We start from the raw sequence: 15,576 nt of genomic DNA on the forward strand, positions 1-15,576 counted from the left end.
AGTTTGCAGAATTGCTAACAATTAATTCTAGACTTTTATTTATTAGTAGAAAAAGTTTTTTCTTCTTCTCTTACCTGTAGTATAACCAGCGATGGCAACGCTATGACACATATGTCAAAGATGACATGCCATAATGTTTTGGATGACACGCCAGCATTAATCAACACAAAAGTATGCCCCATTCACGTGTGATTTTTAGAGGCTGTGGAGGTCACGTGAAAATGGGGTGTGTTCTCGTGCAACCTCCAGAAGTTACACAATAGGGTTGTGCTCTCACAGTCCCTCCAAACCCTCTGAAAATTGTGCAAGAATTAAGCATGCTTTCGCATGGTTTTTGGAAGCTGCAAAGGTTGCAGAAGAGCGTTCTCTGAAACCACTTCAAGAATGAAGGCCTCGTGTGACTCAGAGTTGCTTTGGATAAGCCACAGACGCCGATTAAAAGAAAGAGAACGCTGCCTGAAGGTAAGTGGTACAGAGCAGATCCTGGGGATTACATATGATTGGACTGTATTTTTTTAAAAAAATAAAATAAATGAATTTATAAATGTTTCGCTTTTGTTCAGGGGGAGGAGGTTACATGCCAGCAGAGTCAAGTTAGGCATTTTCTGAACTTTTGACATGCTGAACACAATTTGCCAGCACTGGCCTATGCCGTGTATGATTTTACATATCTCATATTCTGTTATTCTCAGCTAAAAGCTCCAACTACTGTAATATACTTCATAAGAAGCTACTCCAAACCACTAATGAACCATAAAGGTTGTTTTCTTATTTTATTTTTATTCTACAATATCCTTTTTAGTGCAGTAACTACAAATGTAGACAGCATAGCTCACCACATATTTGAATTAGAGTACTGTATCACAGTTCTAAGAATGGGATGTTTCTTTTTTATTTCCATTAGGTTTTAAGATGACTTATGAAAATCATTTGCATGTTGTCAAATCTACTATGGAAGGACAATTATTGCAGTATTTTAGCATATCCATATAGAACAAACCAAGCGATTTGTTACCTTTACACCTCATTTGTAGTTTTCTCAGAGATAATGTTCCAAAATTCAGCCGCAAAATATTTTGGCTGCATTTTTTCTTTTTAAGAAAAATGTGAGGGTAATTGGGAGTAGAAGGCTTCTGGGAATTTTTGTGGTATTGTTTTGGGTCTTTATGGAAGGAGTTAGATGATTTTCAAGTAAGACTAAAAGTAGTTTGCTTTCTTGAAGCCTTCTACTTCCATTCTCACAGTTTAAAATCCAAACAACAAAATAAAGCTTCTCTTTCAGTTAAATCATGGTTTGCAAAAGACCTCCTGCAAACCTCAAAGTATTGTGTGGTTGCAGTATAGTCTCTGATCCCTCAATAGTTTTTCACTCTTGAATATACCAATTAAGCTAATTCCTTGTATAAAACACTATTTCTCATTTCCACACTGGAAATGCATCTGAAAGATTGCACAACCTGACTTGTGACTGTTTGGCTATTGTATCCCCATTCATATTGTAAAGTGAAACCAGGACATCACAAAGTTGTCAATGTAAAGCCATCTACCTTCACTTCCCCCCAAATACTGCCAATATTGCATTCAGAATAAGATCTAAGATCAGCTGCTGTCATGTGGCATCTCTACAATTACTGATGTTCTATCCTTGCAGGTACCTCTACTTTCCTTTTGCCACTGGTTGAAAAGTGACAGATTTGATGACAACAGATCACAGGTGTTTTAATCCTCTTTTCCGAGTCAATGTCTCCCTTTAGTGAAATATCATTAAAATGGCATATCACAAAAAACAAAAACTGTCAAAACCAATAAGAATGCCAGATGCAGAAAGGAAAGTTCACACACCACAAGTTATATAAGCTGAGTTAACAACAAAAGGTATACAGCAAGCTATGCTCACAGGCTGCCTTCACCAAATCTATCTAGCCACTTCTTATCTCATAAAGTTATTCTAGCTTCCAATGAGAAGAGAGAATCAGTTTGATGTACTAGTTAAGGTACTAGTCTAGAAATCAGGTGAATTCTAAGCCTCAGGCATGAAAGCTGGTTGGGTGACTTTGGGTCAGTTAGTCTCTCTGATCCTAACCGACCTGACAGGGTTATTTTTGCGAGGAAAATAACAAGCAGGAATTTTTAGAGGTTTGCCATTGTGAAACAACCAAATATGTTTTAAAAAGACAGGATAAAAATATAATACTAACAACTGCCAGTCAAATACTTATTCTCCTTAAACAACACTAATATATGCATTGGAACTATGGGTTTTATCCCATTTTGGCCTCTCCTCTATTTGTTATGTGGCCATTCTGTCATAAGTAGTAAGTGAATGCTCTAGAACAGTTTTTTAAACTTGGTAACTTTAAGATGTGTGGACTTCAATTTTCAACATTCCCCAACCAGTCAAAGGGAGTTGAAATCCATCTTAAATCTTAAATTTCCCAAGTTTGAAAAATATTGCTCTAAAACTTCCTAGGAATTTTCAAAGCTATCAGAACATCAAGTTTTAATTACAGCAATCTATTGTATATTAGGCTGCTCTAAAAATTACAGAAAAACTTCAATTGGTTCTCATATAATAGCCACATAACTTGTTAGAATTAGCTGCTACCAATATCCTTTTGATAGGATGAAAATACCTTCATTGGCTTTCAGCTATTATGTCATGATAGTAGAATATGCTAACATATACAGGTAGTCCTCACTTAACTAATGCAATTGGGACTGGCAACTTCGTAGCTAAGTGATGCAGTCATTAATTGAAATATCACAAGACTGAAACAGACTTATGTCAGTTCTGCTGTGGTAATGAAATACAACACCATATGACCACAACTTACAAATTACTGCTGACTTCTCAACTGATTTTGCTTGTTAAAAGCTAGCTGTGAAGCTTGCAAATGGTGATCGTGTGACCACAGGACACTGTGACTGTTTCAGTGCCATCGTAGGTTCAAATGGTCACTAAATACAGCAGCTGTTAAGCAAGCACTATGTGATGGAAAGTAGTAAAGAGGTGGATCCCCAGGAGGGAAGGGGTGCACTCCAGTAACAGCAACTCAGCCCAGAAATGGGTGAAAGAAAGAGACTGAAGACAGCCTCCCTGTAATAGTTCCACAGAGTATATTGTAGTTGCAGGTAACAGAGTCTTCAGTCTGGGGCCTGATTTAATTTATATATATTTAATTTATTCAATGAGAATATCAAGTTTATATCAGAAAATCTCAAATTATATTATACCGGTAATTATATTATTATTATTCCATATACAGTGCTGCCCCTTTATAGATCTTAAATAGATGTAAATATATTTATATCTTTATTAATATATTAAACTTATATATCACCCAGCTGCTCAATTAAAAACAAGACAAATATATACATATTTTCCTCAAAATTTTCAATAAAATGAAATAATAAACAAGTTAGAAACTCTACATTAGGGATCCTCAACCCCCGGTCCATGGACCAGCACCAGTCTGCAGCATGCCAGAAACCAGTCCGCACAAACAAGCGAAGCCCTATCTGCGGGATGCAGGCTGTACATGAAACCATGCCCCCTCTGGTCCGTGGAAAAAACTCTCTTCATTGAACCAGTCCCTGATGCCCCAAAGATTAGGGACCTCTGCTCTACATCAGTATCTGAACAACTATGTAAAAAAGCAGCCATTGCCACTCAAACACAGAAGCACTTGTTTAAATTCAATTAGCCATTGCCTCTCCTCATAAAATAGTCCTCAAACTCACTCCAGTCCTACCAATATAATTGTGATTTTGCTTAACCAGGCAATAGGTTGCAAAAACTTTAAGAGATAGCTTTAGATTGAGCTGCCCGTGTGTACACAAAGTACAAACTATCTACCATTATATCTTCTGGCATAAATTTTTAAAATATAGAATTTTTCAAAATAACAATCTTTATAAAATTTAGTCAGGGACAACATACCGATGTCTCAAATTACTGACCCTGATTTTTCTTCAATAGACAAGATTGACTATAATACTGTAGATCAAAAATCAATATTTCCAAGACCAATCTAATCTTTCATAGAAAGCAGCATTAATGTTCGCAATATTGCTGTACGTTATTACAGGCAGTCCTTGCTTACCAATGATAGTTGAGATGGGGAACTCCATTGCTAAGCGACATGGTTGGAAAAGGCAGTTCAAGCATTCTCATTTGCTGTTGTTAGGTGAATCCCACATGGTTGCGGCATTGTGGGGTCACCATTTGCAATGTCCTGCCAGCTTCCCCATTAACTTGACTTCTCAGAAGCTGGCACTAAAGATCACAAACGGTGATCATGTGACTGCAGAATATTGGAATGTTGTGATTGTAAGCAGTTACTAAGCACCTGAATCAAGGTCACATGACTATGGGGACCCTGCAATGGCCGCAACTATAAAGACCAGTCGTAAGTCTCTCTTGTTCAAACAGTTGCTGAATGGTTATTAAATGAGAACATGTACAATCAACTGATTATTAATTTAGTGTATGGCATATCATACATGGACTTGCAATATATATTAACATTTCACTTAGATTAAAAAAACCACAATAAAATAAGAATGTCAACTGATATTATATTTCTATACTGAAATTTCTTAATGAAAAATTCTTGATTACTTTGTACAATTCTTAATGGAAGTGTGTGTGTGGAGATATATATACCTACACACACACACACACTTCTTATTCTAAAAGTACTTTTTGTCCCAAATTCTCATTCAAATCCAACTCAGCAAAGCATTCCGATGAATAGTTTGGTATTTCAACTATATTGCAATTTTCCTTAACAAAGTATCACAAAACGTACAATAAGAAGCAGGGAAAACCAGATGCAAATATAGTCAAAAGTTCCACAATTATAAACAAACTACTACATAGCATGAAATAAAAATATATTAATGTTATTATTAGCTCCACAGCAGATTATAAGGAAGAGAAAAAATCTCAGGGGAAAATGGAAATTAATAAAATATTTTCTAGAAGAACGTCTTTCAAGGAATTCTACTTTCAGCAAAACAAACTAAGATATTCAAAACACTGTTCTTGGATTTTGTTCTCCACAGGTAATGGCAATCAATTTATGCTTTGATTTAAATAAAAAAATAAAGAAGTGCAAATATTCATATTAGATATGTTATTTGGCTTTAGCTAGAAATATAACAATAATTTGCACATGCATATTTGGTTTTTCTTAAACTGCAAACTGTGAACCAATTTTTATATTTGCTCATCTACTCTTGCACTTATATGGACATTACATATATATAGTTTTATCACTGTAGCCCATTCCCAAATTTCAGAAAATTAATAACATATTTAAACATCAAGGTTTGCAGACCTGTTTTATCTGAGAATGTACAAAATATTTATATGTATACATGCTATGACATAAAAGAACAGATTTTCTCATAATCATACATCTCAGAAGGGCAGGAGAGACTAATGCATAAGTAACAGATAATGTAAGCTTACATATTCATAGGCGAAGGATCTCAAGTTACTATAGGTAATGCATACATACTCATAAAGGAACTCAAGTTACTAATATAGGTAATGGAGTTCATACTTCCTGTGCCTGTCCTCCTTCAGAAACCAAAAGGGAGGAATAAAGGGGGGGAAAAAATAAAACAGGGAAGAAAACATCTCCCATAAATCAAGAGGAGGTGGCAGTTTGGGGATGTCAGATGCCAAAAGGAAAACATTGTCTATGTACATAAACAAATGCTAAGTAAATCTATGCGATTGTTGTAATAAGATAAAAAGCTGACCTTATATCTCTATATATCATATATATATATATATATAATTAAAAAATTAAATATATTATACATACATATACATATACATATACATATATATACATATATATACATATATATACATATATATACATATACATATACATATACATATACATATACATATACATATACATATACATATACATATATATATATATATATATATATATATATAATTGATTCCACTCATCTAAGAACTGATTTTCCCCACAACAGGCATCTCCTATTGCTGACATCACTGGCCAACAAATTGCGATTTCTTTTATTATTATTTTATTCGAGTATTCGTCTTTGTGTGTATGAAGTATTTCCTTAGATATTCTATTTCGTAAAATAATTCCGACGTTGGGGACTTCATACCTTGATTTATGAGGGGATGTTTGATACTCCACCTCAGCCAGGACATATAACCCTGGAGGGCACATGCTGGGAGCTCCAGTTCAGGCTATCTGGAAAGGGCCAGGAAAAATAAGGCTAAGACGCCTCCTTTAAGACTCCAGTTTAGGATTCTCAGTGCTCACAAAAGGTGCCCGTCCTGTCACACCCCTCAGTGGTCTGGTGTCCCTTTTATATCGGCATGCGTGTTCTTTTTCCCTGGAGGCGGGCCTCCACCGCCATCCCAGTACCTGACGGCCACGAGGATTCGGCTGTCCTCACATCCTGCCGAGCGTAGCCACGATCTCTGACTGCCCCTCCAATGCCCAGCGCCCTCCCAACGCGCGTCTTGCCCACCTGCCCCGCGGCAGAACCCTGTTGAACCCGCGTTTCTCCTCAGCAGCGGCTCGGAAGGAGCTCATTCTCGCTCATTACCTGCCCGGGAGAGAGGGAAGCGGGGCCGACCTGCGGCCCCGAAGGGTCATACCCGCTCTAACGCCCCGGCTAAGTCCAGTTTTCTCCTCAGGCGACTCAATCTCTGTCTTTCCCTCTCCCTCATCCAGGCCCAGCCTGAGTCCAGCATCGGCGCGTAAGCGCGGGGGTTGTCCCACTCGCTAAGGGAGCTTGGGAAATGTAGTGTTCTACTTTTGCGCGTAGTTTGAAGTGTGAGGTTGCACGAGAGAAGATTTCAAGCGCATGTGGGGGGGGGGGAGGAGATGTTTCTCGCCTCACGTATGATATTTGAAAAGATGGGGAACCCACCCATTTATCGCTCTTTAACTGTCATAATTGAATGAAGATGATCTTCAACCAATGAAATTGTTAAGCAAAAGAACAATTAGACTAGAACAGGGGTAGGCAACCTCGGCTCTTTTATGACTCATGGACTTCAACTCCCAGAATTCCTGAGTCAGCTATGCTGACTCAGGAATTCTGGGAGTTGAAGTCCATGAGTCATAAAAGAGCCGAGGTTGCCTACCCCTGGACTAGAACAGTGAATGTTGGACCTTCCCTCTTCCCTTGAGATTTTAAAAGAGGGGGGCGGTAGCCAACTGATTTGTCTAATCTTGTCTAATCTTGTTTTAATAGATTCCTGTGTAGGGTAGGGACTATATTACTTGTAATATCCCTTCCTGTTTAAACATTACAATTGTATACATTTATAGTTTGGGCATTTAATACGGATTAGTCACAGAAAATTAGGCAGTGGATGTGTTGTACAAATATAATGGTTAAGAACTGATGAAGGAGAAGCTGACATTTTAATCCAGTTTAATTTTGTTTTAAGTGAGAGTAGAAACATGGTTGGGGTTTTATTTGTCCTTATTGACAAATCTATAACAATATTATGCATATGTTGCTGTTGAACATGAGCCTAGGCCTTAACCTTTAGCAGCTTTGGATTAATTTTACTAACATCTGGACTGGATGTTATTAACTAGGGTTTTTCAAATTTATTAAGATATTATTATGTAATTATTTTGAGAGATGTATACTTTTAAGCTAGCTGAAAAATAAGCCCCCTTTACTTTTTTTCTGTGATAAATAAGATAGTAGTACCTAACAATAGAGTTCCAAATCAAATAAACTTTGAAATTTGCGTAGCCTATTGAAATGATCGTAGGCCAACAACCATGCCTTGTGGTCTGATGCACAGCTTCTGCCCCCCAAGCTGGCAGCTGAATCATAAAGCTTCCCCCTTGGTGCCTTTAAATCAGGGTTTCTCAACCTTGACAACTTTAAGACTTGTGGACTTCAACTCCCAGAATTCCTCAGCCAGCAGAGCTGGCTGAGGAATTCTGGGAGTTGAAGTCCACAAGTCTTAAAGTTGCCAAGGTTGAGAACCCCTGCTTTAAGAGAACAGTATGTTTTGCAGCACAAGGCTTATGTTTTTCATCAGGGAAAAGGGAAGCTAATAATTCATCTTTTCAATGTGATCTCGGGAAATAGTTTGCCATGGGCTTCTAATACAGACTAGCTGCTATACAGACTAGCGGAGATGTTTTTTAATTTTTCTTTTCTGCAGCACTGATCACAGGTAAAGCACCTATCAGAGAAATTTTTGCAGGCTACAGAAAAGGGGGGAAAAGGACACTGTCGTGAGAAGGGCGGAGCTAGACATGGGGAACGACGTTGTCAAGTCTCTTCATAGTGCAGCGTTGGCTTGCGTCGTCATAGTTACGAGTTCTCCAGCCGCGCTTAGCTATGACGATTATCTCAATGGCCGGATGTGCCTTGCTTCCGGGGGTGAGGCCGTGGAAGATCTTTTAGTTCGGTTTTATAACAAGAGGGAGAAATTTGTCTTGGTGAGGATAGAAGATTTTGTAGTGGTGGTAATGGTGATTGCTGACAGCACTTCCTAGCAGGTGCAAGGGAGTATTTATGTCGCCTGTTTGTACCGCGTGAAATGGGACGAGCAGATGTTGGAAATGGAGGTTATCATAGGGGATGATACGGGAATATAGAAGGCAGTTTTAAATATCAAAAATATTCTCTCATGTATGACCTTGTTTTAATAACTAGAGCAACCCTGAAAGGTAGACTAGACTCTTCAATTAAGATAAAAAGAGCTAGTAAAGAGAGGTATAAAACTGCGTATCATAGATTCGACTTGTGGCTTTCTCTCTTTTGCCCATTTAATTCGGAATAACGAGTTAAGCTGAATTCGAGGACATCCAAATAAATGACTTCCCACTGCCTATAGTTAAACTAAAGAAATCTCCATAGGCTGCAATAATATTAAATATGATATTAAAAATGAATAAGAGTTGTAGGAAAGGAGACTGTCAATGGTAAAATGCTGGTCCAGCATCTTTATTCTGAGGGTGGTCGGGATTTTTAGGTAGGGGTTATTTCTTTTATATGGTGCTTGTGGATGTCCATTGGCTGCTAGAAATAGGCTTTGGTCTAGTTCTACCCTTGTAGGCTAAACAAGGTTGCTGAGAACAAGGAGAGAAATATTAATGTATTGAAAAGTTAATTATATCTTCCAGAGTATTAAAATATAGAACGGAGTGAACTGAGTGTATTTTATAATTACGTGGTAACTATGGATTTTTCTTTGAATTTGCAGGATATTTTATGCAATAATTTTATATAGATGTATTTTAAAATTGTTTTGGCTTTGCTAGCTACTGCTGAGGTTCTAACAAAATTTTATGCTGATCAGTGTCTTTTATCTGAGGTTTTCACCATTTTTCTACAGGATGTTTTGCACCTATTTTCTAACATGGAATAGGAAAGTAGAGTATATTGAGAGATATTGACATAGGTTCTACTCTAGTTACCATAGTAAATAGGACAGGTTTTATTCTGTCCCTATTCATGTGTACTTATTTTCCCATAGATTAAAATGTGAACCTTAACAAATTATCTGTAATGGTAACATTACTTCATCTGAAAAACTAAACTTTAACTGATATTCTGATCAAGAGTTTGCTTAGAATGGTATCACAGGTTTGGCAGGACTATTGATTTTATTAGAGGCTGCAATCATATGCTGCATGAAGCTATAATGTGGTTTATTTGGTTTTGTATTGGCATATGTGAACTTTGCTTATTGTGATTTATTAAATAAACAATGGTTAACTACTATAGCATTGCATGTGTAAAATTGTCATAGGTAACAAAGTAAAAGTTTCACCAGTGACAGATGCAGTTTCTGAAAATAATTCTAAATACCTACTGTATCAAGTAGTACTTAAGCATAGTACTTAATTATGTGTGATAATTTAGAATGGAATCTGCTGGGACAAAATTTGACATCTCTTGGTTCCCTACACTCTTTCCCAGTTTTCTTTTTCACATTCACTACTTTTGTGATGCCAGGTGCTGAGATCAAGTTTCTTTTTTCGGTACAGATCCAGTTGCATGGCCTTAGAGACAGCAGTTACACAGAGAATGGGTCCAGAGAGGATCTGTCCAAATGAGCATGAGGAGCTGGGGCTTCAAGAATCATCTGATGGAATTCTTGATCCTGTTGGCGAATGGAGTAGTGAAGAACCAGAGGAAGAGGAGGAAGAGGGTATCAATAATGGCTATGTGTATCAGCCACTGAACCAAGAACCGGACCAGGGACCAACAACACATGAATTAACAGCAACGAACACAGAGCCAGCCCTTGACATCAATCAGCGACTTCAGGTGGCAGTTTTGTTTCAAACACACTATATGGGAGTAATGCTACCAGGAGAAAATTAATGCATGTATCTTTACATTTTGATTGATTTTAATGGCCCTGTGTATCATGCAGGCAATGAGACTACATCTGCCTGACCCACCTATTGAAAGTGATAATGAAGAAGAGGAGAGACTTGTAGCTCAAAGCAGTCACAACTCAATACCCATGGATCCAGGTAATATAACAAAACTTCCAACTTTGTGAGCTGATAAGATTGTATAGGGATATTTCTAACTTTATTTAAGACATTTGATGCAGATAGTCTGCCACATTATACTATTTTATCTCTATGCATATAAAAAGCTGCAGTTTTTACTTCATCAGTATCACCTACCAGTTTTTCCTCTCCAGCCAAGAGGAACTCCGTCTCTACAATTCTCTAAATTAAATTTAGACATTCTTACTTAATCCTGCAGTGTTGGTATGTTTGCATGTAGATTTACATTTCACAGTAAGCTATAGTGTGATTTTAGTTTAGGATGGTCTAAAAACTCTGCCATGTGCTTTGTAGGACTGTCTGTTAATATAGTTAATTGTAGTTGTCCAGTACTAAAAATAAACTATGCCGTATTCATATACGTGAAGCTACTATCCAGTGTATATCCCATCTACTTTTGTGGTGGCTTGCCATCTATTATTTGTTTGATTTGGAAACAAAACTACAGGCATAATGGCCTATGGAAACCATAGCCATTAACAGGATAAGAATTCCTTTCCCTTGCCTTGAAGTCAGCCACGGAATAGGATTGTATATCATCCTAACCCAACTATAATATGGGATTTAACGTAAGCGAATTGTCTTGTATGCTATTATGTCACTTCATCTCCAGCTGTTCAAATCCTTTAGCAATTACCTGATTATTGTAACTAGCAGAATAGTGTTTTCATAACAGCATGCAAACAACAGGCTGCTTATTCGTGTTATATAACTATTTTGATCTTTTAAGATCACTGGCCCTCCAGTTCTTCATACTAGTTTATTTATCTTAAATGACAGAATTTTAAACTGAAGAACATTCCACTCAGGATGATGTGGGGTTTTTTTGAGACATATATGTTTGATGCATAGTAAAATAATTAAAAAAAACCTTTTGTTTGCTTGACAGTGTGGGTGATTTACTCCTTTATCTATTTAGATTGACACAACATGAACAATCTCCAGGACAGTCATACTTGGGGATTATTTCTCATCCTCTGCCTTTATTTTTTATTCTAGAACATGTGGAATTAGTGAAAAGGACCATGGCTGGAATCAAGCTGCCTATACTGAGCATTCCTGCATGGGCCAATGAGATATCAGATGAGCAGTGGCAGAATATGGTGCAACGAACACTGCAAGACAGACAAAGTCAGAATGGCTTCAAGCCTGAATGGAAATGAAGAGCCCCAGTGAGCTTCTTGCCTGCAAAGAAAACAGCTTAACTGGATCTAATCTATTTTAAACTATCTTTCTCTAAAGTGGTTAGGTAGTTATTTCATCTTTCTTCAGCTCCGAACCTATCAATTCATCTGGTAAAACTGAAAATAATTCATCAGTTGTCTGTAATACTTAGTTGTAAATGCTTAGTGGTGGTGAATATGAGGCTGTTTTCTTAATCCCGAGAAGAAGAAAGCCTTTTGGATATGTGTTTAGTCTGTTCTTTCTCCTCTTCCCCACTATCTATTGTGACACATGGGCTAAAGAGCTAAACGTGGCCATGAGGTGCAGTCCAGTGTATCATCTTTTCAAGAGATCCATTTTATTTAGTTCTGTACATACAGGGACATCTGTACAAAATCCAACACTGTCATACTATGTAATACTCTACTGAAAATAAAGTACACCATATGTACATAATGAATTGTAAAGCAGCTTAATACTTGTGTCCAGGGAGTGAATGCATCATTTAGTTGCTTTCCCCGTCCCTCGTGGGAAGGGCTGTATAAGACACAAAAGAGGCAGCTCCTTCCCTATCCATGTAAAAGTAAGGGAAGGTAAAAGCTGAAATAGGGACAAACGCAAGGGTTTTAAGTAGAGCTAGATTAAGGTAGAGCATAACTGGAAGTTGTGTAGCTGAGGTGCTCATTTGGCTTGAAGTGTGATTTTTTTTTTAACCTCTTTACATACAGCTTCTCTGATAGATATATAGGACACTCAAATGAATTGGCAGCAAACTAAATTTTAATATTAGGTCCCAAACACAAGTTCCCTGATCCCAAAGAAAGATTAGACAAAGCCTATATTTACATCTAAGTGTACAGCATATGATGCTCAATTACAGCCCTGCTTCACCTATGCAAAACTGTAACAGGCATAGAAGTGCTGTGTAGCATACATACGGGTAATGAAGGATAATTTCGTATGGTCCTTCTCATTTACAGAGCCCAACCTTGAAAGGAATAGATAAGCAGACAACCACATCTTGGTGTTAAGGAGCTCCAAGTTTTCTTTTGTTCCTCCCACAGCTAAACCACACTTTGAAAAACCAGTGGCTGAATGTGCAAGCTACTAAGTGAAGCCTCGTTTTTGTTTGATTCTGTCACTGAACCATCAGGGACATCTCGCAAATCAGTTATAAGTTCCTGTTTAACTTTCTTCCACATATGCTTCAACTGGTACCTTGCAAGAGGATTAAAAGACGTTCCTATTAGTATGAGAAACTACAGCCAGACAGAGCATCTTGAACAACAGATATTGAAAGTATTTTGACAGCAGACAATGGAAGTTAGCATCATCATATATTCTAACGTCAGTCTCAAAAGTGCCTGTCCTCATGTAGTTAAAATACTACCATGCACAAAATAAGGGTTGTCAAAGTAATAATGTTCCAGGGGAGGGGAAAAAAGCTTGTGAGAACTCCAGAAATAGGCCAGTGAAGCTTGGGCATGCTTAATGATCACGGAATGCTGATGGACTGTTAGTAAGGGGACAAAAATGGTGGAAAAATGAAGAATTCCACAGAGAAGAATACTGAAGAGGAATGTATCAGACTGAAATTTGTTTGGCTTGAATTATGGGTAAGCCCAGGCACTGTGATTTATTCAATAATCCATGGTTTAAAAGAATAGCATGATATAGGTACCCAGCCTGTGGCTTGAGTATCAGTATGGAAAATTGGCAAACGTTAACTTTTTTTTAATTTCAGTTTTTTAAGAGTTAAAAGATATCTCTGAAGAGGTAAAATCGGTGAATATTGAAATGAAATATCCTACAAATAAACTTCAATCAAGTCATTAAAGATACAGTGGAAACAGAAAGGTATAAGTAAGTAGACGAGACAAAATTACATCACAAACATGGAGATTTAAACAAGAACATGAAAAAAAGCCTCACAGTCCGATTCAAAATCATTACTTTTCTGATATTCCACTGCTTCCCAATAATGGGGCCTCTAAATGAGCAATAAATTTCACTAGAAACAATTTTTCTAAAGGTAGAGCACAAGATCTTTAACCAAAGGATAGCGAAGGCTTCCCCTTGTGCGATTTCCATGATCCAAATTTAGACAGCAGCTTTTCAACTATGAGAAGCTATTAAATAAATGTAACTATTATATTCTGGTTACCCATACTTAAAAGAAATCTGAATACTTCAAATTTATATATTCCCTAAAGTGAATTTCTGCTACTTCTTGATGTCGGGTTTTTTGAACTGACGAATGGGGCTAGAACAGCTGGAATACATATAAACACTGAAAACAAAACCATGCTAGCCGAGAGACTGGGAGTAGAAATTTAGCAACAGGGAGAGGAGTTAACTAGGAAAGACTAGCTCAGTTGATAAATTGGAAATTGGAGTTTCCTGCATTATTTATTTAATTTTGCCTATGATTCTCAATATGCAAAATGCATAAAGCTATCTAAGATTTGCCAGAGCCTAAAACCCAACAGCTGAAAGGAAAGTTGACATTAGTAGAGAATGTGCTTAACAGCTACTCTCCCTCCAGTTCTAACAAAGATAGGCAGAAAGCAAGACTCAAATAACACATTCATGCAGCAGCTGCACAATAGCTGCCAGGCACATAGATCAACTGCAAGCCTCTATTTGGAAGGTGAAACTCATTGAAAGCATTATCTAAATCACTGGATTTGGAATTATGCATGGCTGGTAATGCAAACACAATTTCAGGGAGGGGGATGTACATTATCACCCTTACTCATAATGACCAAACGCAGCTGCAGTCTCCATCAGATTAGCTATTTATTCTAAGTCTTATGGGAGGGATATATCACATTATTCCCAAGAGAAAATTGCCTATACTGACCTGTTTAGTCAATAGAACATAAAAATTACATTATGCAGACCACATAGTTGTGTGATAGGTGGAAAGAGGACATCAATCAAGGGCTCTGGATGACTGATAAACATAAAATTCCCAATGCCTTGGTCCTGGGACTGCAGAATTATTTTTTTTTACAAATTCAGGAACTTAGGATGTTCCTTGCAATGGAATGATATTCTCACAGGTTCCTAGGCTCCCATCACACGTGCACACAAAACACAGCCTTAAAAATATTTAAAGCAGGAGTAAGTGAAAGTGTGGTGGGATATGAGGTACAATGTAAAATCAAATTGAACCTGAAAGAATGAGAATGGAGTGGAGGACAGGCACAGGTCACCATGTTCATTCCCTAGCTATATGTTAGAACAAAGTGCATTTCTGTGTACCCTCCAGGGTCCCCCTAGCCCGTCAGAGTGCCTCCTGGCTTGAGGTGAGAAATTCTTCTGCTCTCTTGTGTGCTTCCAAAGCCTTTATGGTGTAGACATCCTGAGGAAGCTCTGATTTCCGACGGAGCAAAACCTTCTCCTTCTTTATATCTTTCAACATCTAAACACAAACAAATAGCAAATAATTAGAGATAGTTTTTAGGATCTGCAAATTTCTCCCAAGAGCTAACTTGCTCTCTTCTCTTTGGTATTATATATAGTTTGCTAAATCATGGCCAAGTTGGGTTTAACAAGGCCCATCTCTCAAGTCCATAGAGTATCTATTTGCCCACTGTACCCAATCTCTGTTTTCAGGTGATTACATAGACAGATGCCACTAAATCTATGATGGCACTAAATTCTACAACTCTTAAAATAAAAATCAATGTAGAAATTACTAAGCAAGTAGGACAGGACAGTCTGATTTTTCATATGATACTGGATTTAAAACCTCTCAACTTTAGCAACAGTTATCAGAGATGATGGGAAACTATGTTCTAGCAATTTTTGGAAGGCCACCAATTAAATC

General features: G+C 37.5%; 2 protein-coding genes across 3 annotated transcripts in view; one reads left to right on the top strand and one right to left on the bottom strand.

Moving 5' to 3' along the window:
- Window positions 1-8,387: 8,387 nt before the first annotated feature.
- MEA1 (male-enhanced antigen 1) lies at window positions 8,388-12,195 on the top strand. Of its 2 annotated transcripts, none has more exons than XM_015826559.2 (4): window positions 8,388-8,546; window positions 10,041-10,323; window positions 10,433-10,535; window positions 11,577-12,195. In XM_015826559.2, exons 2-4 carry the CDS (start codon window positions 10,051-10,053, stop codon window positions 11,738-11,740), a joined length of 540 nt encoding a protein of 179 aa, XP_015682045.1. In that variant the 5' UTR covers window positions 8,388-8,546; window positions 10,041-10,050; the 3' UTR covers window positions 11,741-12,195. The 2 variants fall into 2 exon arrangements, with proteins under 2 accessions (XP_015682045.1, XP_015682043.1); XM_015826557.2 differs by having other exon boundaries at window positions 8,388-8,486.
- The window catches only part of LOC107297200 (serine/threonine-protein phosphatase 2A 56 kDa regulatory subunit delta isoform), a 31,911-nt gene continuing 28,412 nt past the window's right edge, over window positions 12,078-15,576 (bottom strand). Inside the window, 1 exon segment of the mRNA XM_029286249.1 lies at window positions 12,078-15,168. Within this exon segment, the coding sequence (XP_029142082.1) occupies window positions 15,031-15,168 (138 nt within the window). The 3' untranslated portion in view covers window positions 12,078-15,030.

This window comes from Protobothrops mucrosquamatus, unplaced genomic scaffold (assembly GCF_001527695.2).
Source record: "Protobothrops mucrosquamatus isolate PMUCROS unplaced genomic scaffold, P.Mucros_1.0 scaffold3179, whole genome shotgun sequence".
NCBI classification, from domain to species: Eukaryota; Metazoa; Chordata; class Lepidosauria; order Squamata; family Viperidae; genus Protobothrops; species Protobothrops mucrosquamatus.